The following is a 26,330-nucleotide window of genomic DNA, read 5'->3' as shown; positions in this document are numbered from 1 at the left end:
AAATGCAGGTAGCTGAGGAGGGTTCATAGATGGATGGAACAAGAATGAAATCCTGAGAGGGAAGATGGAAACTGAATAGCAAATGTTACTGTATGCTGCCAAGGTTTTGACTTCTGGGTTGTTTTGGTGATGGGTGAATCGTAAACAAGAGGTTAGTCTATTAGCAATAGCTTTTGTGTAAAACGCAAGCTCCTTTCCAGATTAGAGGAGAAAACTTGCTGGCGGAGGAACACCTTTTGAATGGAACTAAACTTAGCAGTAGAACTGGACTAAATTTGAAGTCAAAAGAAGTCGTTAAAGCTGTAGATCATAAAAGGATGTAGTCATAAAAAAATAACTCTGGAAGACTGGCTAATGGTTCTAAATACACGCGTGCAGGTATGTGCCCAGAGATTGAAGCAGAGAGAGGACTGTTAGGGACCACAGCTCAGTCAGCACCTCCTGACTTCCTGAAGGTGACTGTAATGCACAAGTGACAGAATCGGTCAGCTTGGTTTAAATTCAACAGTTTCTTAGGGACGTGTTGTGGAGGACGTGTATTGAAGAAGGTGCAGAGGCAGAGAAAGTATTCTGATTTAAAAGACTCAAGTGTATGTAATTCAAAAACTTGGACAAACGCAGACAGGATTAATAAAGAACTGTTTTGGGTATATGTGGCTTTAACTGTAGCAGTTTTACTGAATACGGAGAGTTGGCTGCCAGTTTAGTCATTTAAAGTGTCATTAACCTCAGGACTCGTTCCACATTCATTAATCATTTGTTAGTGTTAAACATCCTCGACTCTGTCTCAGATCTGCCATTTTTTAGGAGTATAAACTTCCCTTTAAGGTATCTGGAATCTTTCTTTGACTTGCATTTACATTAATCTGAAGTTTGTTTGAAAGTATGTTTTATTAGTTATAAATATTTATATAAGTATAAATATTGTGTGTTTATTGCACAGAGTAGTGCAGCTATGTGCAGCTCGCTCATGAGGGAGAGGTTAAAGCTAACACAGGAGGAGGTGGGGGGGGACTTTACGTCTTTGTTTAGGAGGAGAATAGTTTGTGGTATTCGAGAATTTCTCTGTTATTGAACAAGGGTTGGGCTGAGGTCACTATTTATAATGAACGTTGAAAATTTAGCTAGCTTATTCTGACTAAATAGTCTGTTGTGCAAGATGTGTTTACCAATGATTACAACAGCAAATGCTATCCTATTATGTTTAGTTTAGGCATCTCTATAGATGGATGCTTTATGCTGTGCCACCTGCTGTAGAATCTAAGGTACTAATGAACAACATTCCATGTGTAACGAAAATAAAATGCTTTGGATAGTTCTTCTAAAGACTAGATTTACGAGGCTTTGCCTGATGGGTCGTTTCCTTAGCAGTATTGCGCCTTTTTTATTTAGTTAAATACAAGGTCCGAAAACCCTGTAGCTCGGGAGCGGTTGATCAGCTGCGTAGCTGTGATAGGTCTCCTGTTCTGCCTCTCATATTTATTCACTAACTCTTAAAACACTTGCCAAAAATCTGGAAATGATTATGTAGTCTTGCCTGCAAGTTTTCTTGGAGCCATCTGGTGGCGCTTAGTCAATCAGTGTTTTATGATACTGGGGAAAATCACTCGTTTGAGCTTGATATTCCCAGAAGCAGAACTCTGAAATGAATCTGTCGAACCCTCTTTTCATCCTGTACCAGTTACGGTGATTCCTCACTCATAGGTTCTACGCACTAGTCACTTAAGTTGATCTACAATGTTTTAGAGGAAAGGAGAGCAATGCATGCTACAGTTAAAGAACACTTTTAATGCTGATGGAGTTGACTGAGAGTGCGTTGACAGTTTGATAGTGGTTTTACTTTTTTGATGCAGTGATACCTTCTAGAAAGGAATCTGAGGGTGAAGGCTACTTTTGTAACAGGTACAATATGAAAAAGTAAATCTTATTGTCCCTGACTGGCTGTTCTATGACTAAGAACTTTTGACAGTTATTTGTATGAATAAAGTTAGGATCAGAATGCCGATACAAGTATTAATCATAATTAATAACTGTTCCCTTGCTCTTGCCATCACCTTGTACTCTCTTCCCTTGTGGTGATTTCTCAGCCCTTCCAACTTAAAGCTCTAACTTCTCTGTAACTGAAGAAGTTAAAATATTGTATCTCAGCCTCTGTTTTGAGTTTTGCCACTTCATAGTGTAGTTCATCGAGCCAGATAGCTTAAACTACTCTCTGCTTTGTGTTCAGAAGGCTCTTTTGGTAGCTCCAGCTTATTCTGTTCTTCTAGCTCATGCTTCAGACTTTTCTCTGTGTAAGAGCAGGATCTACTCTGCCTGGAATGTCCTTTTCTCTGCATTGTGCTCAAACCACGGATGTCTGTGCTGTACCAGTACGTGCGGCATGTGACAGGCACCCTTCCGTGTTCTCTGTGCGTAGGAGCACTGCCTCATGGGCATTAAAGGAACTGTGCGCCGCAGTACGGACGGTGACTTCATCCATGCTAATGTTGACATTGACCTCATCATCACGGAAGAGCCTGAGATTGGCAACATAGAAAAACCCGTAGAGATTTTTCACATCATTGAGCATTTCTGCCTTGGACGACGACGTCTTCATCTTTTCGGAAGGGACAGTACAATTCGACCAGGTAGCCGTTACGTTTACTTTTGTCGAATGGTTACATTTTCATTTACTTTAATAACCCTCTTCCGTCATCTGAGGCCGCTTGATGGGTTACGATGGGAGCTGAGACGACAGTGGTTAATCCTAATGCATGATTCTCAAGGAGATGCTTTTTTTGGTTTGTGTGAAGATCTGTCAGTCACAAAGCAGTGTTGTTTGGGAAGTCTATGACAATTACCAATTCTGTCAGTTTTTCAGAAGGAAGTTTTTTGTTAACCGATATTTTCACCTGTTGATGTGTTTACACTTCTCGGAAGCAGGACTTCTTTCTCTAAACTGATTTGAAATCACTACGAGCTTAGTGCTGGTCCTGTTGCCAGTGTCTGAAGACTCAGTGTCTTACACTGGGTGCTGCATCTGGCGTGATAAAAAAATGCATAGAAATATATGGATCAGATTGAAGGTAACTGTGTTTGATTTGTTTGGTCAGGCCTTTCAATTTATCATGCGTAAGCAATGAAGGATTTTTCACTGCAGGAGAATACAGACTAGAAGACTAAAATCTATTTTGACGCCTTTCTAGACTTTGGTATCAGTTGTCAATGGCATTTCTGCCCTAAAGCCTGAGGTGAAATACAATTCAACAGTCCTGTGTCTTTCAATTACCAATGAATGCTTGAATTGACAGGCTCTATACCTCACGGTACGGATAGCGCAGTCGTACTTCCCACACTGGCGGGTACTCTGAGTGTTGGTCTCTGAACAATTTATGGTAGCAGTGTGCCCCTTTCAAAAATACGGGGGGCGAGGGGGGTGGAATGTGAGTGGGGAGAGGGCTATAGCTGCGCTTGCTTTAGGTTCACTTAGCAGTTTTGTGTAACACTGTTTTCCCCTAAATGGAGCTTAATGGTTTGGATGATAGAGGAGAAATGGATACAAGTCTATTCAAGGCCTGGCTTGCCGCATGTGAATGCTAATACTTATTCAAAAATGTTGCTTATTCTTTTGCTGCAATTGGAATAGGATGTGTATCGGTATACAAGCTGCAAGCAATAAGTTACCTAAGTAAATGTCAAGATGGTGTTTCTCTCTTGCTCGTACAACTATGGAGTAGTGATTATAGGCCATTCCTAGTCTTTGACTGGCCTTTGCCTTGAATTTTAATGGTGAGGTTGGGTCTTAATTCTGTTGGTTACTGGTGTGCGTGTGAGGAAGGGACCTGTTTGGTTTTGTAGAAAGACTGTTCAGGTATTACTTCTGCGCTGTTGTAGGTGAATTTTTCTGCGTTACTGTCCCGCAGGGTCATGTTAGTCTGATTCAACTTTTGTATTTTTAAATTTGGTGGTTACCCTGGAATTGCATTGCATACTTTAAATCCTATACTCATCACAGCAGTGGGGACACCTTTTACTCTTTAGTCTTTGTTCAGGAAGTTGGCAGAGCACAGTGTTTTTATCGATTAGCACTTGGAGTTTAGAATGGCTGTTTGTGAATCCTCACAGTGCTCTGAAGTATGAAAACCTAAACAAATAGGCTCTTCCTTTTTTTTTTTTTTTTTTTTTTTTTTTTTTTTTAAATGTGCAGGAAGCAAGGTAAATGTTACATAAATTCCCAGGGTAAAGAGAAATGTGTTAAAGAACTGATCTTGGGGTTTTTATTCTTGTTTTCCTTGTAAGCATGTTGTTGAGATCACTGAACTACGTTTTTCTTCATTAGTATATGATACAACTGAAAATTCAGTTCCCACTGACATTTTTAAGTGGTCTAAGCCCCATTTTACATCCAAATGCTACTTCAGCTCATAACATGAAGAAATAGGAATGTGCTTGTTTTAAATGTCTGCCTGCCTTGATTCACTTGGTGAGGCTGAAGTGCCCACTCAATGTTTTGCATAAACAGGTTAATTTAACTCTCTTAAGCTCTATGTTCCTATCACGTGGGCTTCAACAGAACTGTTATTTTATTGTGCTTTCAGATGTGGGCTTCCAGCGTGCTGTGCTCTTGGCTGCACTGTCACAACAGGTTTCTGGAGACAAAATGACCTAATTCAAGTTCAAATGCCTTTTAAAAGGCAGAGAAGAGGAGGAGGGTGACATTATTTTTAAACGAGATGAATTTACTGATCTGGTTTACAGTCTGGTCCCAGAGGGGCTGGAAAACATTGTTGTGGTCTAAGAAGAAGTAGGAAGGAGGAGGAGGAAAGGGGCCTTGTGAAACCACAGCTTGAATGTTCCCATAGGCATAAGCAATTAAAAAAAAAAAAAAAAAAAAAAGCCCTTAGAAATATGAAACTAAAATCCTAACTTCAGTGACTCTGGCTTTCCCAGTGGTGACCTTTTCATTCCGTTCAGTGCAGGTGACATGTAGGTAAGTGTCTGTCCCCATCACTTGAGTGGTCATTTACTGGGAAACAGGCGGTAATGGCCTTGAAGCATGACGTTAGTTCTTGCTTCTGTTGACTCTGGTTTTGTTCCCCAGGTTGGCTGACTGTAGGACCCACCCTCACCAACAGCAATTTCAACGCAGAAACGTATTCTTCGTACTTCACAGCTCCCAATTCCCACCTGACCGGCTGTACCGAAGAGATTGAGAGACTTCGGCCCAAGTCGCCACCTCCCAAGTCCAAGTCTGACCGGGGAGGTGGTGCTCCGAGGGGAGGAGGAAGAGGAGGGACTTCGGCAGGCCGAGGAGAAAGGGGCAGAGAGAGGAACAGAACTAACTTTCGGGGTGAGAGGGGTGGCTTCAGAGGGGGACGTGGAGGCACCCATAGAGGAGGCTTCCCCACCCGCTGATGACTCTTGGGTAATTGCTTCTTCCCCCCTGTCCTATGCCTCAGCTCAGAATCTTTTTCTAAGAAGTCTTGTTTTTGCTAAAGCGAATTATTCTGGGGACTCAAGCTAGATGACTCTTAACATTGTTTCTGGTGCAAGCGGTTACAGGTAGCCTGCCTTCCGGTGACCAGCCTGGCGCATCACGTCACCTGGCGGGCAGGGTCCCGCGCCTGCCAGCGCTAAACTCGGCCTCCTGACGGATTCTTGTTAAAGCAGAGCGCACCAACCGTCTCCTCAAACCACGGATGGGGCTGAAGCGAAGATACTTGCTCTTCCCTTGTGAAACTTGCAAGGTGTGGGCTTTACTCACTGTCATTTTCTCCAAAACACGGATTCCTCTTCCTCCTTTGGAGGTTCAGGTTTGGACTGACTTGGATTAATATGAGGGAGCGGGCATGAAATGCAGTTCTGAATTGCATGGCCGTAGCAGACTTACTCTCTTATTCATGGAAGAAACAGTGCTGTGTCTGTACTGACACCTATTTTAACTTCTCTGAAACCAAGGAGCAAATTGAATAAACAGAATTCTATTTTTTCTTATTTGGTTTTAAATTTCCCGAATTATTCCTGGGAATAGGGAACAAGTTTGGTTTTCATTTGTGGTGTAATACACTCACTTTTTGTGTCTAGCGGGGAGAGCGGTAATTCTGTGCAGTCGTGTGTTGTGCTTCATGGAAAGCAAGAAGTTGTGCGTTGTGTGCGGCCCAGAACTTCCACGTAAGTTCGGATTGCTTCTCGAGTAGGGGTTTTCACCCACTGTCTGTTCGTAATCGCCTTGTCCTTTGATAGGGACAAACAATTCTATAAAACAATTTTATTGCACAGCAATTGCAACCTAAGTAGCAGAAAGACCTCGTTGGAGGTTGTATTGGAAATGTGATGTTGTAAGAGTGGGCGCTTCCTGAACCTAATCACCTGGGCGACGAGGGCGCAGTAATCGAACAGAGCGTTGTGCTTTTGCCTGTGGGCGTTGCGCGCATTGGAAGAAGGCTGCGGGTGGTCAGCTCCAGAGCACGGTGTGACACGAAGGCAATTCACCTCGGTAGGTACCACGGTTGTTTTTAGCAAAACCACCCCTCTGAACTTCTCCGTCCGTACTTGGTAGAGGGAACAAACCTGGCTGTTGAAGCCTGAGAGTCCTAGGTGTGGATTTTGGAAAATTGGCTTTTAAGTTGCATAATGTTTCTCTATTGGAGCCTAGCTTTTAAATAACTGTCCTGTAACGTAGTGCATTATTAAACTTGTTTATCAAAGCTAATGTTGAAATATTTTTCTTAATATTTTGTGGGTTTCTTCTCCTTGAGGTTTTGGAATTGCTAAGTTTTACTGTGCTTTGCTCCCTACTGCTGTAAACGAGGAGGCAGTAACTGTTCTTTCGGTGCATGAAACTTACTTAGCACCGAAATTTTTGTAGGGTCTGGTCAACTTTGCAGCCTTGGTAGTGTGCTCAGCAAGGGACTGCGGGCCTCCAAATGAAACTCACCTACTGTTTACATTTTGTTTCTTCTGGTGTCACATTCCCACATCTGAAGAGGGACTGCCTTTGAGGGAGGGAGGGGGTATTTTAAGGGTAGCCCTCATCTGAGGGTCGGTGCAGTCTGCCAAGGACTACTTGGAACAGCATCTGATAGAAGCTGCATGCCACAGAGACTCTCTTGTGATTTGTGCCCTAATCATGTTCTTACTCAAAAAGTAAATACTGGAGACACTTAACCTTAGGAAGGTTGCTTTTGTGCTGCTGACAAATCTTTTTTCTTTTTTTTTTTTTTCCTCAATTAGTAGTAAATGTTAACTAACTCCCAATTTCCCCCTTTTAATTAAATGTCCATAGCTGATTAGGCTGCTTCTTAACAGAGAAGATTAGGCAACACTGAAGAGGAGAGTCAAAAATAACTGCTTGAGACGTGCATTGGTGTATTGATTTGCAGAAGTTGGGGTGCTGCTCAAGACTTCAGTGACTTGGGAAATCAATTGCACAGGGTCTTGTAAAAAAATATCCTACCAAATAAATCCCTCTTGAGCGTGCAGAGTTAGGTTTCTCATTTTTTTCCCCTCAAAGCTGAAATAGCTTAAGTAGTGTAAGGAAAAAAAGACTGCTGCTCCAGAGAGTGTTAGATTAGATCTGGATGGGCCAGCTTCACCAGGGAGGTGTAATGTATGTGTTGGTAACAAGCAACTGACCGCACTTTTTTTAATTGAGGTTAAGAGACAAGGAAATAGAACTCTCTACGTATCCTCTATGAAGACAGACACCTGCCCATCATAATCTGAAGGTGCTGTTTCAACAGTGCTAGATTGCCTGTGAAGGTAAGACATGGGGGTGTGTACCCAAAGGCTTGGTGTCACGTACTTGTGGTGGTGGAGGTGACACTTACTTAGGAAATACTGTAGAGTAGTGGGACTGTACTCCCCACCCCCCCAACTATACAGCAAAAACATCTGGTCATTTTTTTAATCGCTGTTGATTTGGACCATGTCTAAAGTGGTGTCTAGAGATGAAAAGCTTTGTAATATCATTACCGGTTGTCAGTTAATTTCTCAGCTGTAAGGAGGAGGAGAACGCTCACAATCAGTGAACGTTTCATTTACCACAAGTAAATGTAGACTCAATTTGAGCATGCTACGCTTGAAGATAAAAAGCCTAACGTGTTTCTCCCTTTCCAATTTTATTAAATACGTAATGCCACCACTCTGGTTTGGGATGCCTGTCTACATCTTGTTATGTCTTTCCATTCTGGAAGAGACTTGGAGTACTTTGAGTATCTTACACCCTACATGAATTAAGTGAAGGATTTGACAATCACACTGTGGCTAAAAGTAACTATATGTGAAAGGCTAGAGCGCCAATGCATTAACCATGCAAGCGTAAATGGTTTGGGGTTTGTGTCCTCCTACAACTTCATTCTGAATAGCACCTCTGTGCCTGAAATCCTGCTCCCTGTAGGCTTGGTAGCGCGCAGGTAAGTGACACGTACGCTTTGCTCCAGAATGCTGGGTGTAAAACAGGTTGCCCTGAAGCAGCAGGGCAGTGCCCTGAACTGACCAAGCAGAAGACGCACGTGGTTGTGGTGCAGATGTGATCTTCTGGCAATCGGCAGACTCCAGGCAATAAGGTAAGGAAACAGGTTCTGAGCAAGCGTGGCTAAGGCAGGAGCTGTCTGGGGGAAACTCATTCATTGCAGTTGGCATGAACTTTGTTCAGCAGCTGAGCACAAACATTTCCCTAATTACTCTGCCTTAGTAGGTGAGAATTGCTGCATCTTCCCACTTCCTGACTCATTTGATAAGTGATTTTTCTAAGACAGTTTACTTACCAGGCTGTTTTGGCACATGTTTTTTGGCACTAGTTTTAGGTGCTCCTGTTTAAGAGCTGTTGGATAGCTTCTGGCAGAGGCTGATAGCATAAAAACCTTAGAGAACATAGTATATGAAAGAATAAACACACGTGATGATTATATTTAATACCTGCTTATGTCTTTACACAAAGAGTTGCTGGTGTTGCTTTACGAAGTACACTGATTTGGAATGGTGACAAATACTTTTTTACCAGGTAACATCTTCAGCTAAAAAGTTCTTGTCTCAGCAGCTGAATTCAGTCTGAGGATCCTTTTGCAATATAGCCACTTGGTTTAAGAGCTCTCAGTCAATGTGCAAGGATACACCTGTTCTGATAAGCTGTCAAACAAAAACTATGCATCTTGACTGCTTCTCTTGGATATTACAATGATTAACACTAAGTAGCAACACTAACACGTTTAAAGGCACTGTTTTTTAAAGAGGCCCAACTCTTATCCTTACTTTTAAAGGTTTTTTTGCTTTGTTTGAAACAACAAGAGCATTTCAAGTTTGGAAAAAGCTCAAACCTCACATGCAGAGGCACTGGTCAGACTGATGAAGTGTATCTGAGGTAAACCGCTCTTCCAAAGGCTCTGGCTAAATTCTACCTTAGCTATTGATATTAGCAGAGGCTTGTTTTTCAAAGCGGTGACTGTTGAATAAAGCAGTCATGTGAGAGGAGGTCACTGTAATAGAACTGGTATTAAACAAGAGGCTTGCTTTTTTTATAGCACCACAAATAACCTTTGATTCATCTGTCAACTGTCTTACAGTTGACCTGCCACTGAAATTCTGAGGGACAGATGTTTATCGAAGTTGCATTGGGAATATTCCAGTTAGCAAACATCCTAAATAAAACCCAACATGTTCAGTTTTGAAAATGCAATTAAATAGTACACTAAATTAATTGCTGCCCTTAAGACTAGAGATTTGTACCATAATAGCATTATGGTATTATCTGCCAAACATAGCAGAAGGATTGCTCGATTACTGTTCTTGTGGTCCACTGTTGTTAAACTTGCTCAAGTCCAGTTATGAACTGAGGCATTTTTGTGTCCTCGATAACGCCTTCCCGGGTGTGGAAGGTCACCCAGAGCTCTGTTTCTGTAGAAGGTAATGCTTGTCTCTTTCAGGAAAAAGGGGATTATTTTTTAGAGATTAGCTTTACATCTTGAAGGACTTCAAAGTACTCAAACTGAACTACATGATTACTGCAAATCTGATTCAACTGTATGCCCTCGCTTAGAAAAAGCAGCGTGCTGTATTTTTTTTCCTCTTCTGTGTGGATTTTTAGCATCTTTCCTGGCTCTCGTACAACTTACGACTAGCAAAAGGAATAATTAGTTTTCTAAATGATATTTTAATAAACATTTACCATATGCTCTTAAGCGTTGACAGTTTGAAATCTGGCAATTCACTTAGAGAAAGAGTCAGGACTCCTAGAAGATTAATACCTGAGGGCAGAACTTCCTTCCTATTCTACAGCTTAATCGGTAAGCTAAATACTCAGTGAGAGGTCGTGTGAAATGAGACTGTACAAAAAGAGCACAGAAAAGGTTGACTAAAGCACAGCAGAAGGCTCTCGGGTACAGTAGAGCTGTGGGCCAGCCTTCAGGCACCAACGACTGTCCCTCTTGCCAAATCAAAAAGAAACGGACAAATGATACTTGGGTTTCCTTAACTGAGCAGCTGGCAGATCTCTTTGTGAACGCAGCATAAGAAATCCACGTAAGACGCTCCTCCATAAATACTCTTGTCTTCTACTAGGAACTGTCGGAAAAGCATCTCCGGCTGCTCCCGCTGTTTCACTATAGTCAGCTGAAAAGACAAAACATACATATTTTTAGGATACAATCATACTAAATGGCAGTACTGTTTTCCTGTATCTATTACTGTATGCTGTTCGGGGCGGGGGGGGGGGGAGGGAGAACAAACCAAAACTAATAGTAGCTGTATTTATGAACAGAGGAGAGTCTAGTGTGAGTGAAGGTTTGCAGAATACAATGGTAACCTTTAGACTTGACTACCTCTGAAAATCTCTTTTGATTAAGGATTAAGCACATTTGAGACGCTTGTGCCTAGAATGTGTGCTGGAACTCACCTGATATGTAAAACCTTTTACAGCTACTGAAAATTGTGTTGAAAGCAGCAGCGTGCTTTTGAACAGGTATGAGGAATGAGTTGAGGCAGAGAGAAGTTACCTTCATCGTGTAGGGCTTCTGGCTCTGGATGTGCTCCAGTATTGACTTCAGTTTCTTCGAAAACGGATTGTCCAGGACAGGCAGCGATGTCTGTTAGAATGAAAGAGTGGCAGGTTGTTATATTCCAGTCGCATCCCTTATGAAGTCAGCAAGACTAGCGGCTGGTGTTTATGATGCGAGTCACTGGATTTTATTCTAAACGGGGAGAGGCCATCTCCTTCACAAAAATCTATCTAAGCCATTTTTCAGTTTTAAATAATCATCCCTATATGAAAATTCATTATCAGGAGAAACTTGAACTATTGCAAAAGTGTTTTGTTCCAATTCTAGCAATGCACCTCCAATAGGACTTTAATATCTGCGAAAGTTTAAGAAGGTTTAAAAATGTTGTGAAAGCTTCTTGCCTGTAAGTGTTCATAGTGTAAAAGCTTATTGAAGTTTTATGTATGTTAAGACACCTGCTGCTGGTCACCTGTTTCTGCTTTTAGTGTAATGATGAAAATGTCTCACTTGTTTCTCTTGATTAGCGGTCTGGTCTTACTAAATCCTAAGTTCTGAAAAAGGGTCTAGTCTCCATCTACTCACGGCCTCCGTGCTGATGTGTGCAAAGGATGGCACGTTGAAGATCCCTTGGATGAGCTCTGTGGGCGTGCTGACTCCCAGCCACAGGAACATACTCAGACCGTTGGCTAGAAGGAAGGCCCCTCCTTCGGAGAGACGTTCTTCGGAGCAGCGGACGGCAGCTGGGATAGCGTCACTCTTCAGATCCAGGCTGTGCTGTGGGGCAAAAATACACAGAGTTGTAGACATGGTGACTAGAGCTCTAATTAGATACTGAAAAGTAACTATTGAAAGGTTTAGTACACCTTAGTGGTTCCTTTCCAGGTCAGAGGAATTAGAAATCAAATCTCTTCTAAGTTAACGCACTGTGTGCAAAGACGACGTGCCGTAAGCGGGGCGACACTTGCACGCCAGTGTTGTTTAGTAAAGCTGGCATCTTTCATTAGCCTGAGCAAAAAACCCTGCTACGAGTACAGTGAGGTTCTTGGAGGGTGCTGATGTCAGTGGTTAATAATGTTACTTCCCCATTTTCCATTAGAGGTTCTACCCTCCCTCCTCCATTTAGTTCAACTAGCAACTCCATCACAGTAAAAATGTAATCCAACGTGGTCGTGTAACGCTTGGCCAGCAGACAGAATCTCTTCTGCATCTGCACAATTCCAAAATCACAGCATACTGAAAACAAAGAGATGGGCAAGCAACATACTCACAATTGGCAGAAGCCGGGGATAGAAAAACAACTGGGTGTCGGCCACCCCCATAGACATGACCAGCTGGCGATGGCGAGCTCTCTCATCAGTTGGAATTTCTGGTCTGCCAACTAGGACGCAGCTCTTCAACAGACAGTTCATGTACACTGGCAGCACCTTCATCGCATCTGGAAGGATGAGCTGAGAGGCAGAGAAGGGGGCTTAGTTAATATATCCCATGTGCTGGGGCATGAGAGCTGGACTTCCAAACATTTAAATAAACCACTGCTTGTTTTCTTTAATCAAAGAGAAAAAAAAACAACAACCAAACAGAAAAGTTTTTTATATGTGCTGTTTCAAAGCAGATGTGACAGCTCTGACTGGTTAATACATTTAATAATTTCTGTTGGATTCTTATTTGCCCTATAGTCATCTCCCTGTAACCTGTAATTTTAGGTACTAAATTAAAGGGGAGTCACATAGGAAAAGTGGGTGTGTTTTCTCCGAACAATTTAGGAAGGAAATGAAGGTCCCCAGTAAGTGTCTCTCTGCTACTATTTCTAACATATTTGGCTCTCACAAACATTAAACAATTCATTCCCCAGGCTTCTGGTTATTGGAAGCATTGCGCGGTGTGTAAAAGCCTTAGTCCTTCTCTAAGTTGATTTGCCAGGACATAAGGGTGAATAATTTAAAAAAGGAAACAACAGTTGCTTTTACTGGAGCACTGAATTTTAAGTCATGTAATTAGGATGTGCTAATATAAAAATACAAAATATATAAATATATATTAATATACTAATATATAAATGTAATCTATACATTACATTCAAGAAGAATAATAAATAATTGGAAAATACAGTGTAAAGGCGATCAAAGGAACTAATCCAAATCAAATGCCTCCAACATTGTCAGAGTCCTTTGGCCTTCCTATTAACTTCAGCATTAATGTACAAAATTGCTAACTGTCCTTCAAACAAGTGCCAGCAAGCTGGCCATTCCTGCTATCTTTTAAAGTGCCTCAAAATCTGAAGGAGATAGATAGATAGGGAAATATTTTGAGAGTTGCAAGAAAAATAAAAGTTAAATGCAAATGGTTATACGATTTGGGTTTAGTTCAGCCACCTTTGGGTGTCAGTCGCTGAAAGGATGTGAAAACACCTTCGTGGTGGTTCAGTTAGACCTCCCCAGCTGTTCTGCATATATAAAAGAATGGGCTGAAAATAATAGAAATGTCTTGAGAGAATTTTCAAGTAGCATGGAATAGAAGTACTCAGGTTCTTAGAGCTTCTTACTACACTTTGGCAAATAAAGGAGTTGTTAACACACTGTTATCTTAATCGCCATGGATTACTGGGGTTTTTTTGGCCCCATCTAGACATCAGGTATTTATCATTCCAGCACGCTGGAGAGACCTATGTGCAAATGCAGATTGTTTGTTTACTAAGATACAAGGTTATTTTGATTTTTTTTGCCAGTAACAGTTGTCTTTGTCAAAAATTAGAATACTAAAATCTTTAACAACATAAAAAGGAAAAATGAAAGCTTTGTGAGTCAGCACATAATTCCAGCAGGAGGAAAAAGGCTGTCTAAGCTCCTCTGTGTGAATATGATCATCAGTTTCCTCAACGCCATTGCCGTTTGTTCCAGAACAGCCGCCTCCCTGTGTTGTAATTGCCACCCTTGAATCCCCCCTGTCATTCATTACATTTGAAAGAAAAGGAAAAGTCTGTCCCGAAGTGTTCCTTTCTGGCAGTGCTGATGTTGCAGGGGTGGGCGTTCATCTGCTGCAAAGCCTGGCTGGGGGAGGACCGAGTTCGGATGGTTTTACCTGGCTTACTGCCGACGGGCTGGCACAGTTCTTCCTGTAACAGGCCAGCATGTGAGCTGTCTGGTTCACCAGGATCTCTCTGACCGTCTTCAGTGGTTGGCTTAGAATGGCTTTAAAAGCTGCAAGTACAGAAGAAGAAAAGCGTGCTAAAGACGGACACATACTCTTCAAGTATCTATATTCTGCCAGCTTCTAATTTTACTAACCTGAGGTCTATGGCTGTTTTTTAGTCTCTTTTACAGACAGCATCTCAGAGGGTGTTTATTCATCTTTGCAAAAAAAAACAAAAAAAAACCAAAAAAACAACCCACCAAACCTCCAACACTACGGTGGGATGTCCATTTCCACTACGGTGCCTGTTCAGTTTTGTGTATTACATGCTTCTAGCTACCTTCACAACCATTACTTCTATGGCAGTATGTCTAAAATACGAAATCTACTTGTCTTTTCAATTTTATAATACTTCAAGAGTTGCTCAGGCTTGGAGCAGCAAGTTACTAAACATGATTTCCCATTAGGTAATCACTTTAGCTTCCTTTCCTCCACCCCAAAGTAAAAAAGGAAACAAGATTGGTCTGTTATAACTTTACCTGACTTGGCAAAGAAGTTGATCAGCGCATCAGTCTCACAAGTCTTGTAGACATCAGCTAACTGGGAGCTACAATTTAAACCTATATTGTGTATGCGAAGTCGTCTTTGCCCGCTTATTGATGTGTAAAGGACAGCACACTGCAACAGAGGAGCAAATTACCATTTTTGTTTTAAAACAAAAAGCTGCTGTCATGCAAGAGCCGCTTGCTTTGTGCGTAAAAGGCACAGAGTTACTGTTGAAGACAGCCTAGCCTTGCAGTGCTGCTTCAGTGCTTCTGTCATCTATAGGCCCAACATACCTGTATTTTTCTTATGGAAGTATATTAGACATTATAGAAGTTACTAATCTTAAAATTATAAAAAAAAAATATGACTGATTGAAAGGCTTATTACTCTCATTTACTGTACACTGATCATATCATCTGAAAACAAGAGACCCCTGATTGTAAATTTGTAAATCATGCTTTGTAATTGTGTAATATTTGAACAGTTCAGATAAATGTATCTGAAAAGACGCCGCGTAAGAGCCGAGAAGCTTGCCGAGAAGCACTCTGCCCATCACATTATCTCTTGGCAAAAACAACACAGACAAACTTCCTAATCTTGACAAGCTGAGTGGTTCTTTTTACACGAGTAAGTTGCTTATGAAGTGAAACAAGAGGTCCTGCTACCCCCTGTATCCTGCATCTACCATGGGCTTAGCTATTAACAATTGAGGGTGTAATTTGAGCATTTCCTTATGACTCCAATTCTACTTCAATGTAACGTTGATACGTCAATATAATGTATGATCCAAAGCCTGCGGGGCAAACGCAGGCTCCACGTTACTGTAGTCTGCCTTGCATTAGGTACTGCCACAAGTCTCCCTCCTATGCAAGAGCTGTAAATGCAACATCTACGTGGCGTATACATCCATCCCTGTCACCGCTGCACCGTGGCTCTAGGAAGCAGCTTCAGGCATAGCAAACTGGCTGTTTCACAGTGCTCTAATCGTACAGGGATTAACTGCTGACCTACCGAAACGTATTTTTAGGGGCAAGCTAAAAGCCAAGCGGCACAGAAATAAGAAGTTCAGATAATTCCGTGGCTTAAGTTTAAAACCTTGCAAGCTGTAACATTTTCTGTCATTAAACAAGAAAAAGGTCATGACTAAACATCTAAAATAGTAAACAACGACCTCCCATTACCTGATAACGGGTGGGATACTCCCATTCCTAACAAAAGATGCATCCCAAGTCTGTTTGTGGGCAATTTACGCAGAGAAATATCAATTATTGCCTAAGGAACTGCTTCTGAGGTCCCATGTTGTGAACTAAGGCGGGACACAAGGATTTAATTAGGTCTGGAACAGCCTGGTGTTTTCAAGGTAGGAACGAAGCTCCTGACGCACAAGGAGCACCACAGCAATAACAGTTTCCATATAAGCAGTAACGAATCTTGTACCACAAATAAACTTGTTTCGTAAAATGGAAAAAAATTATAGCCGATGGTGTTTAGAAAGCATTTTTGGTATCCCTGAACAGAACATGCAGCATAGCGGCAGTTGAACACACTAATTGTCGTAAGGGGCATTGTTTGTGCTTTTGAGGCAAGATGCGACCTTTGGCTAATTAATTAAAACCTTTTTTAATCAGCGGTATTGTGTCACCAGAGTATGTGCAAGCTGTGCCTTGCTCCCAGCAGTCCTACACCATCACTTTTTTTCTGTTACGGCTGCAGAAGTTCTTGCTCACAATTTCATGACATTACATGTAATTAAGTTGTTGGGTTTTTTTACCTGAATTAAGGCTCCAGTGTCTTCATTCAGCTTGTCATCATGTTTGAACTCCACTGTCACTGCTTTGTCACAGTCAACTGCTGCCATCTCTACATCTGTGGTGTTGTTCATGTAAATAGCACCGAAGAAGTCCGTAGCCCTGAAGCCTACAGCCAGATTAAAACAAAACAAATGTATCTTTTTTAATTTAAAAATGGCAAATAAAGTTGACATTATTTTGTGACCGACTTCTTATGGTCAGTCAATTCTGGTTCCTGAAACAGGAACCATTTTCCCTCAGGAGGCCCCACCAACTGTCCTTGCCGATGGCATTTTTTGACAGTTGGGTGAGAGGGAAAAGCTGATGGGCCACGAAGCTGCGCTGGGACGCTGAGCCCACCCACAACCTTTTGCGCTGTTGACTCGGCCACTTTGTGCGTGTACCTTTCTCAAATACTTGCATTTGAGGTGAGAACGAATGCTTGAAAAGTAGACACAGCAACGTCATTTGACGTATGAAAATGCAGGAACATATAACTTACTTGCAATCCAAGCTGCGTGCACAATGATCAGCAGCCTTACTCCTATTTGAAAATGAATTATCGCGGAGGCATATACAGGAAGGACATAGTCATGCGTTTTCTCAGCCTAGCCAATTACTTTTCAAGAGGTACATCGTGAAGTTAAAACCGTTAGCCTGATCTTACAAGTGACCTGTGCAGCACTGTATTATTTAAAATTATACACTATCATATGCATTCATGTTTATTTTCATTCCCAACGGGTACCGTTACCTGTACTTGTCCGAACCCTCATTATTGCATCAAATCCGGTCTTTTTTTCTATGTCCTTCCTGAGGTCACTCAAGAACTGCGGGCTGTCGGCATCGAGCTAGAAACGCAAAGCAAAAGTTGCAGTTCACCACGGGGTGGCAGCAACATAGCGGAAACCCCACCTTCTCCCCCTCCCTGGGACACCCGCACGCGCGCACACACACCCACCCGCGCACACACACCCACCCGCGCACACACACCCACCCACACCCCTCCCCCCCCGACAGCAAATCTCTCTTTCCACATTTAACATCTCTCTTCTCCTTTAAAAAGAGAGAAACAATGTTGATTGTTGTTTCGTTAACAGAAATGTATATATGCAAGTGTCCACCAATTCATCACTAGGCTTGGACATCCAGAATTTCTATTCAAGCAAATTATCTCCCCTAACATCCGTTCTTGCACTTAACCTTGCAGCCTAGCTAGGATTTTATGGCACAGCCTGAAGAATTACAGAGCCGCCTTGCTGACATCACAAAAAATGCTTTTGCAGGTCAGCTCCTGACACAGAGAAAGTCCCCTAATCCCCCCGAGAGATTCTTACAACATTTTAAACAAGTGTTGTTATGGCTTTTTGGGGGGTCTTTATCATAACCATTTTTAGCTGTATATACAGGAGTAACCGACTTCCCTGTTCAGATGCCAGCATATTTAAGTAAGTGGATTCAATTTTAAGATACCAACCAGCTTATTATTGTTTCAAGATATATATATTTGAGCCTGATGTGTCATATCTAAGTTTGAATTTTATTCCCTGGAGTTTATAAGTAAGTTTTCTAGAGTCACTCTTCTTCTATCTTAAATGTCGAGGCACACGTTGAAATGAAAAGAAAACCACCAAGTTCCCAGGTGTTACTCTCTGAAAGGCAGGCGACCTCCATCACTTACCTGGAAATTGTTGTACTTGTACAGTGTTCCTCCAGTGTACATTGTGACAAGACCCATGGAGGCTACGTCCACGTACTGATTTGGGAAGAGGAACAAATTCACGCAGCAGCCATTAGCCACACAATCCCTGGCTAAGGCCTCATAAGAATTTACCTGGGGCTGGAAGAGCGTCTGCACAAAATTAAAAAATACAAGTGTCATAACATTAGATACTGCTGGTAGCCAACCACAACCCAAATGCCCACCTGAAAGGAAAAAAATAAAAGACGGAGTGGAAGTTTTAAGTGAGGCGTGGATTTGATGAAAAACGTGTTGCCCCTGCCCATATGCTCGTACGCAGGGAACCAACTCGGTACGTTCTTAGAGAACTAAATCCCTGCGCAGGCGGGTAGCGAAGGCTCTTGATGGGTGGAATTATTTGCTGCTGGGGGGTTTCCTTTACCGACGGGAACGGCTGCTCTACCGTAGTTTGACTTTGGTGTTGCTGTAGGGCCAATATCAATATGCCTACATAATCAGAGCACCGTGAGAATGGGAATATTACATAATGAAACAATACATCTTTGTAAAAGAAAAGAAATGAAACAAAGATCAAGGCTCTATTACAGAAATTCAGCATAACAGCAGTCCCTTGTTAACTCAGAGTAGAAAATACCTTTTCTTTATCTGTATTGAGCAGTTTTTTGTCATCTCTGTTTCTCAGCTTCCCTGGTGCTTCCGCAGTTGGCAATGAAGAATGGAAGATAAACAATTTTCCAGCACATTCTGCAGCCTGTTTCAAAGACACCATATTGGCATATTTATTACTGCTAAGATAAGCCTCATTTTCATACATTGTGGTACCTCAGAGAACAGTGTAAACTTTCTTCCAGTTCCTCAGAGCTAAACAATTAATTTAGAGACTCAAAACTTGATGGGACTAAGTCCCGAAACCAACCGGGAATTTTATGTGAGTAAATACCTTAGTCTAGCACACAGATACGTTGGCTGATGCATTGTTACAGTAATTTCTACATAGGAATCTAAAATCTTGATGGGCAAAACTAGGCGTACCTCTCTTGGAGACTTTCCAATTGGACACAAGCATTATGCAACAAGTATCAAAGGTACAAATACTAAATTGGGTAAAATTAAAAGGAAATGTAATTTAACAGAAAAATTATTTCTTTCAGTTCAGGCACACTAGTGTTCACTACATTTTTATAAACGAGCAACAATTACATTCCCGTACTAGATTCCACATTCAAATCCACACTAAAGTGCAGGAGTAACAAAACTTGTGATGAACATTTCCTCCTGTGACTAAGAAATGAAGTAACTGACTGTTTTATTCAAGTTTTCTATTCTTATTTAGAACTCTGATGAGAACCTATTTACTGAGGTGACAAACTACTGACAGAAACCCCTGAATTCCGAAGAAGAGGGTAACAACAGTAGCAGTACCGCAGGCATCTCTGTACTACTAACAAGCTTTTCCACCAAAATTTAGGAAGTCCAGTTTATCGCTTACTCTTGCTATTGAGCTAGCGAATGGGAATGAGCGGAATAGAACAGCGTATTTCAGTTGGAAGGGACCTACAAGGATCACCTAGTCCAGCTGCCTGACCGCTTCAGGGCTGACCGAAAGTTAAAGTGAAATAAAAACTGATTAGCAATTCTGAGGTCTTCATCACCTATTGAAGAAGTTGGGTGAAGGTGAAAGGAAGGAAGGAGGGAAGAGGGATTTGTCCTTTTCTTGCTCCCGACTTACCCGCACATCCAGGTTAAAACTCCGATACCCAAGACTACAGACGCAAATCAGCTTTGGTACTCTCTCCTCTAGCTCTTAAGATGTTCACAAGATAAAGATACTCCACATTTCAAAATAAGCTACGGCATTCTTCTGGGAAAGCTAGAGATCTCTTTGCTATGGCAGAAATACAACGGAGGACAGTGTCTAACTTTTAACAGAGCTGAAGTTTTACCCCTAATATTTCAAGCATAGTTATCTTTAATCATGAATGCCAATTTCTCCAATTCCTTTTAAGAAAGGTTCTGCTGAAGACTGAAAGACTTACCAAATACCTATTTGTCACGATAGGCATCGGGAATTACTGACATTGCTTTTAACAAATATTCTAAAATGTATATATTATTTCTAAAAGTCTATTAAAATTAATCTCAAATAGGAACACAATCCATTTATTCTTTTAGACAAGAATGGTTTTCTTTAGCACAGGTATATGCATATTAATAATTCACAGTGAAAATCCTTACAAATTATAACTTTAAAATACTGAGCTAAATAAAAAACTTAAGCGAGAGCTGCTTTCTTTTTATAGCCAACGTCAAAGGAAATTTACAACGATGGCCCTTAAGTTTTTGTAGAAGTCAAGTATTAGGGAAGAGCATTCTGAGGGAAGTGGCAACCAAACGTATGTTTTACACACCTACCTTCTGGCAGTATGAATAAATAACAAGAAAACAGGTATTAATTAAATATTTAAGAAACAGATTTGAGAAATGTCGTGCATTTTCGGTTCAACACATTTATCTACTCAAAGTTCATGCTTTATTTATGCATACACAGCTCACAGATAAATCAACTATTTCAAAACACCACTGGCTGTTTTCTGCCCCTACAAATCTTGTGGTGAACCATGGTGGCATTCTTTTAATTGGCAGCGCTCCATGGAAATGTCAGCGCTTCAGGGGGTGTCCTGGACATACAGAAAGCAACCGGGGATGCATCTTGACCTGTGGATTCATTTTCAGCTGTATTCAAGCTGTGAGAACTTGTCAGTTAAGCGGAAACCCTCCAACCCCCCACCCGATTCAGTCATAAATAGTCATAAACATCTCATTTTGCACAAGAAGTCAGCAGAAGCAGGAGAACAGGCAGGGCAAAATCACATCTTATACTGACTCTTTTCCTGCCCTTCACACACACAAGGGCTGGATATCTGTACAAACATCCAGAGCATCTATTGGTTCTGTTGCAGTAACTAAACACTTTTTTATTTCTCTCAGATGCTGAACGAGAAACGGACTCCTGCTCCTCATGTCCTAAACATCCATTCTATGTAGCATAGGCTCTAAGGACTGGTTTCCCTCAACAAGCAAAATCTGGAAACAGATGTTATGCTGGTCAGTGTTCTCATTTTGACGAAAGCAGTTCAAACGTACTGTTAGAATAACAGAACATTAGTGCTGGAAACAATCAGCGACTTTTTTTCCTCATTTCCCATTGTGATTTGTAGAAGGACTTGGGACTGGCTTTTAGCAAACAGAATTTCTGCAACTTATCAAATCTTATTCTCATTAAAGAGCTGCTTCTCTTACAGAGAGGAACATTCTAACCTTTAATGCCTCCATGCCAGCCTGGATAACAGGAGCGAAGACGGTCTCACCCTCGTTAGTGTCTGCAAACATCTCTGGAATCTGGTCCAACAAGCTAGGAAAGATGAAAGGATCAGTGTCTAAACTGGTTAGCGTATCTGGGATAATTCCCAAACATACCTTGTAACACACCAAGCCTTCACACAGGAAGATGTTTGCCATGCAAATTTATATTAAAAAAGTATGACTTCTGATTGCTCAATTTCTTAGGACTCCAGCCAGCCAGAACAGAGATATATGCATTTTTAAATTCTATGAGACACATTATTTCAAAGCTGGTAACATAAAGCAACATGCAATAAATTAAAAATAGCTAAAAATTAAGGAGTTCTAGTGTGCCGTAAGGACTTAAGACTCCTTAGATCGTATCCAGGTGTACATCATATACATCGCAAGAGGAAAAACATTTAACATGGCACACAGCTGCAACCCCCCTCCCATTTTTAAAGAAGCACAGCTGAAGATGCATGGTTTACAGCTGGCCTAAACATGCTTTCAAATTCAGCACTAGGGGGGTGTTGATACCACTTTTTCTTTGCCTCAAAGGTGGAAATATATGACTTGAAGCACCTGCTGCCTTCTAAAGTATTTCAATAAACACACGTACGCCCCAAAACCCAGTAACACAACTGACTAAAAGGCATAATGCATATCATAAGCGCTCAGATCTTATGCACATATAGAATAATTATACTTTACTTGATAACAACAGATCGCGATTCCTGAAAGTTAACGAGGAAACCATCCAGCAAAGGAACAAAAACTTCTCCAACATCTGAGACCACCATCATCTGAGGCTGAGCTAAGCTGCTTTTTACATTAAAGAAGTGGAGGACCTTGTTATAAGTGACAAAACCAACTCTAATTGCTGAGGATTCTTCTTGCTCTTCTCTGTAAGAAAACCAAAACCAACTGGTTATAATTGTGAAATTCTGACCTTGCAATAAAAGCATTCATTTGAAATGCAAGGCTGCTTTCAGATCATTATCTGTACTGGAAGCAACGAAGCAAACAACAGCCAAGCAGATGTAATGGCCTCAATCTTCGCCTTAGGTCAAATTAAAACACCCTGATAAAATCAACTGCTGTATCATCTACGTTTTTAAAAATATATATTTACGTCAACCCCATCAACGGTGCATCCCATCCAAGCAGTCAAAAGTCCCTAAGATAAAAAATAAACCACGTTGTCCTCAAAACATGGAAAAGAGAGAACAGGACAATTAGTTACAAGATACAATCAGAAAGTCAGCTTTATTTACAATACACTGTAATTCAGGGACGCTATTGATTGATGCCTAGTAAGAATAGTCACCAGGCTTGAGTAATGTCTGGTGACTTTGGTGGGTCAATCTTCTGCTTCAGCAGGACTACACTTAAGCAGCAAAAGCTGTTAGATCCTGTTAGATCCCCCCTAGCTGTCTATCACACAGAAAACACACTGCAGAAATTGCTCATTATTGCTAGTAAGTTCCCAGCCCAACCAAAGCCAGCGAACTGCTGCTGTGAGCTGCGCCTGCAGGAACACCGCAGGCAGCAGGCTCAGCCTGGTTTTGTGGAGGTGGCTCCTCTAAACAGTAGCCCACTCTGCCATTAGCAGCAGTGTTACTACTAGTACTAGTTAGACCCTTACCAGGTTGAGAGTCCTAAGTTTAATGAGCTTTTCCCTAGAAGGCAATTCTATTCAAAAAATTGGGCTTAATTCCTAATAAAATAGCACCTTCTTGTAGCAGGGTGTTCCTCTCGAAAATGACAAACCAGGCCTTTAGCACAAAAGATGCCAGACAGGAGGCCTGCGGTACTTGCAATTGCTACAGGTCAGCCCATATGTTCTGTACAGCAACACTGAACATTTAAGCAGCTGACTTAACTTACGGTGAGATGTCACAAAACCAGCAAATACACAGTCTGTAGTCTAATGCTTTTGCATGTTTGAGAGTTTCATATTCAGAGTGCTGAAACCTGGAAATCCTCATTCAATTCCCAGCTATGCCACTGATTTAATTTACAACCCGAGAGGAAATTATTTAATTTCTCTGTGCCTCAGTTTCCATTTGTAAAAGGGGAACAGCAAGAATTATTGTTTAATCTCACCAGGATGTAGAACTATGTACCACAAATGAGACTGCAGCAATAGGAACCACAGAAATAGCCAAGCTGATTTTATTTTCTTTAGTTTATAAAAGAAGTCACTCGCTGAAAGTTATGATTGTAAAAACTTTAACACCAAGAAACATGCCAATCGACAAACAGGATACCATAATGCACACAGACTCATACAGATGTTACTATCACACCAAAAGTATTTGATAACAGAGCCCTACCATAGTATTTTCAGTTACTAGGCACTTAGGGCAGAACATCTATTATTTACCCTTCGCTCTATACCCTCTGAAGAAACAAGGGAGTGTGAACAGTCACCCTGAGCCTTCGCCACAGTAAAGAAGCCAGGGTCTGAAAACATTTATCCTCCTGAGGAGAGTAAAGCCTTGGCCCCACCAAAATCAACGGCAAGGCCTCCATCCCGTTCCACTGCAACCAACAGACTGCATTTCACAGCTTCACAAATGCACACAGAATCAAAAGTCAAACTAAAGAGGAGAAACAACACAAACACACTTTTACTGCGGTTCTTGTTTATTTTTTCTTAGAGCAAATAGAAAAACCTGTCAGCCTTCTTCCTGGCTATCAAATCTGCTTGTCTTCAGAGAAATAAACACAAAAAATTGCCATCGGCAATTTCACAAGCTTCATCTAAAACCTTGAGCTTGGGAGAGAAATAATTTTTCTCGTCTACAATCTTTAACACTCATGTCAGCCTAGAATGCTAATCTACCATTCATGTTTTACAGGAACACAGCTGGATGAGAAAGGGGCTACCTTGATCTAAAACAAATCAATATTCTATACTGAACACACTCCATAAAGCAGCATTTTAAGTAATTCCTCCAAGATACACTCGTCAAACAGAAGCATCATTTCTCAGTGTAAATTTCTAATCGTTCCCAGCACTCGGACACTATTTTCTTAGTAACATGATTAACAGGGAGCATTCGGGAGCTTGATGAGGACAAGGTATTATTAACTTTCTGCACATACAGCACTTTCCTACTTCCAAGAGAAGTATCCGCATCACCCTAGTAGTCCCAAAGTTGTCACACAGCAGGTATTTGGGACAATTTTTTCAGATACTGCTCTTACCCATGGCAGTACAGACATACTGCCACACTTTGTCCAATTTCTTCTATCATAGTTGTAAAGATTAGCTGTAAATGTAGCAGCCAATTGCCTACGTAGCTCACACGCTACTTAGTTCTTTTTGAAGTCTCAGAATGAGATGTCTGGATCATAGGTACATAAATGCATTCAAATGTTTTGTTTTGTTTTTTGTTTTTTGTTTTTTTTTTTTAATTATGCACCTAAAAATCATATTTGCACAACTAGTTAGCCTGGTCTTCTGAGCTCGTAAGCACAATTTCTATAAACACTTTTCTCTGTATTTCTCTAAATACAGAGTCAGGTGTTTCAAACACCTAAGTTTGAAAACGTCTGCTCTGAAATTTCAAGCAAGCAAATAATGCGGGTTTTGCTGTGCTGCAAGTCTACAAAACCACAAAGTTCTTAACACCAGGTCTTGAGCCAGCTACCTTAGTCCTTTCTTTGCTACCTCTAACTTCTCCCTTTGCAGCCACTTTCACAGGCTTACCTGGCACAGGCCTTTACACCAACGGCCTTTGTGTGACACAGGTTGCTTTGCTACCCCAAGTGTTTCCTCTTAAAGACATGAGCACAGGGTGAATTCCCAGCACAGGGCTTTCACCTCATGTGGTAACAGCAGAGTATTTTTGCAGGTGTCTTTGTCCCGCAACAGAAAATGAACACACAGTGACCTTTCTCTCTCAGCACCAAAATAAAAGTTTCACCACAAATTCTGGTGGAATGCCTTATGATTTTTCTAAATTAATATTGTTTAAGGACAACAGATGAGTCTGAAGAAACTGAAGGACCTGCCTTTTCTTTTTATTTTTTTATTGCTTTTTTCAGTGGACATGAAAACTTTGGCCCGGCAAACAAATTATTTAGCAGCAAATCTCTGCAGAGTGCTGGTGAGGAGAAGAATTAATAGGGCTTTTTTGTGATGTAGGTACACTCGCTTTCTTTTTTCCTCAACTTTCCCTGTTTAAGCCTAGGTGTTTCTAAACTGCCAACTGCTTTTTGTTACTACACTCATGCCTTTTATTATCTTCAGAGTCATGGCCAATCCTGATGGAAAGCTCTGAGATATGCTCAGGATAATATCAAACATTTGTGTCTCCAGTGTAATCTTCACTGACAAAGTACTTGAGAGATGGCCTTACATGGGCATCTGACAAACTAACCCCCCACCCTGGACTGGAATTTCTTTCATGCACAGTGATCCCCGAAGAACATACGATAAAAGATTTTTAATATATCCCAGATTATCTTGAGGATCTCATCTCCCACTCTTCCTCACTTTGCTGTCTCCATTTCTTAAGTCTGTTCTCCCTCTGCAAGTATCGTTATTTGGAATGCATTTTCTTTCTGTATGTTCTTCAATGCTTTTATATGCCTTCGCTGAGAAATGTCTTGTCTACTTTAATTTCTCAGTCTTTCACTGCTCTCATTTAACTATGTGCGTCTGCATTATTTAAACTTTAATGAAAACTATACTAACATACTATACTAAAAACTATACTAAACTACACTAAAATAATATACTGTTATTACTATTGATCAGTAGTAATACTACTATTGTGTGTTTAATGCTCACAAAGCAAATGTGCTATATTTCATAAAACGTTTGCTGCCTCC

At 41.1% G+C, this 26,330-nt stretch overlaps 2 protein-coding genes across 12 annotated transcripts in view; one reads left to right on the top strand and one right to left on the bottom strand.

Annotated features, from left to right (window-relative positions):
* Positions 1–8,744, top strand: part of METTL14 (methyltransferase 14, N6-adenosine-methyltransferase non-catalytic subunit) — a 38,398-nt gene extending 29,654 nt beyond the window's left edge. For 4 of the 8 annotated variants that reach the window (XM_087736994.1, XM_087736997.1, XM_087736996.1 and 1 more), the window contains 3 exons: positions 2,417–2,627; positions 5,081–5,329; positions 5,533–5,973. In XM_087736994.1, coding sequence (XP_087593120.1) covers positions 2,417–2,627; positions 5,081–5,329; positions 5,533–5,630 — 558 coding nt within the window. In that variant the 3' untranslated portion in view covers positions 5,631–5,973. Of the gene's footprint in view, positions 1–2,416; positions 2,628–4,577; positions 4,970–5,080; positions 5,405–5,532; positions 5,974–6,063; positions 6,476–7,633 lie in introns of those variants that run through there. The other 4 variants (XR_015699816.1, XR_015699815.1, XR_015699818.1 and 1 more) reach the window with 4 other exon arrangements.
* A 135-nt stretch (positions 8,745–8,879) lies between these two features.
* The window catches only part of SEC24D (SEC24 homolog D, COPII component), a 72,071-nt gene continuing 54,620 nt past the window's right edge, over positions 8,880–26,330 (bottom strand). For all 4 annotated transcript variants that reach the window (XM_087736987.1, XM_087736989.1, XM_087736990.1 and 1 more), the window contains 12 exons: positions 22,197–22,388; positions 21,459–21,552; positions 18,775–18,891; positions 18,120–18,290; positions 17,193–17,289; positions 16,420–16,565; positions 14,642–14,780; positions 14,052–14,170; positions 12,242–12,421; positions 11,556–11,747; positions 10,971–11,060; positions 8,880–10,587 (listed from right to left, as the gene is read on the bottom strand). In XM_087736987.1, coding sequence (XP_087593113.1) covers positions 10,447–10,587; positions 10,971–11,060; positions 11,556–11,747; positions 12,242–12,421; positions 14,052–14,170; positions 14,642–14,780; positions 16,420–16,565; positions 17,193–17,289; positions 18,120–18,290; positions 18,775–18,891; positions 21,459–21,552; positions 22,197–22,388 — 1,678 coding nt within the window. In that variant the 3' untranslated portion in view covers positions 8,880–10,446. The remainder of the gene's footprint in view (positions 10,588–10,970; positions 11,061–11,555; positions 11,748–12,241; positions 12,422–14,051; positions 14,171–14,641; positions 14,781–16,419; positions 16,566–17,192; positions 17,290–18,119; positions 18,291–18,774; positions 18,892–21,458; positions 21,553–22,196; positions 22,389–26,330) is intronic.

Source organism: Nipponia nippon, unplaced genomic scaffold, assembly GCF_047370975.1.
Source record: "Nipponia nippon isolate SJK-2023a ecotype South Korea unplaced genomic scaffold, ASM4737097v1 scaffold_6, whole genome shotgun sequence".
Classification (NCBI taxonomy): domain Eukaryota; kingdom Metazoa; phylum Chordata; class Aves; order Pelecaniformes; family Threskiornithidae; genus Nipponia; species Nipponia nippon.
Note: the sequence above shows the minus strand (reverse complement) of the source record. Positions and strands in the feature narration are given on the sequence as shown.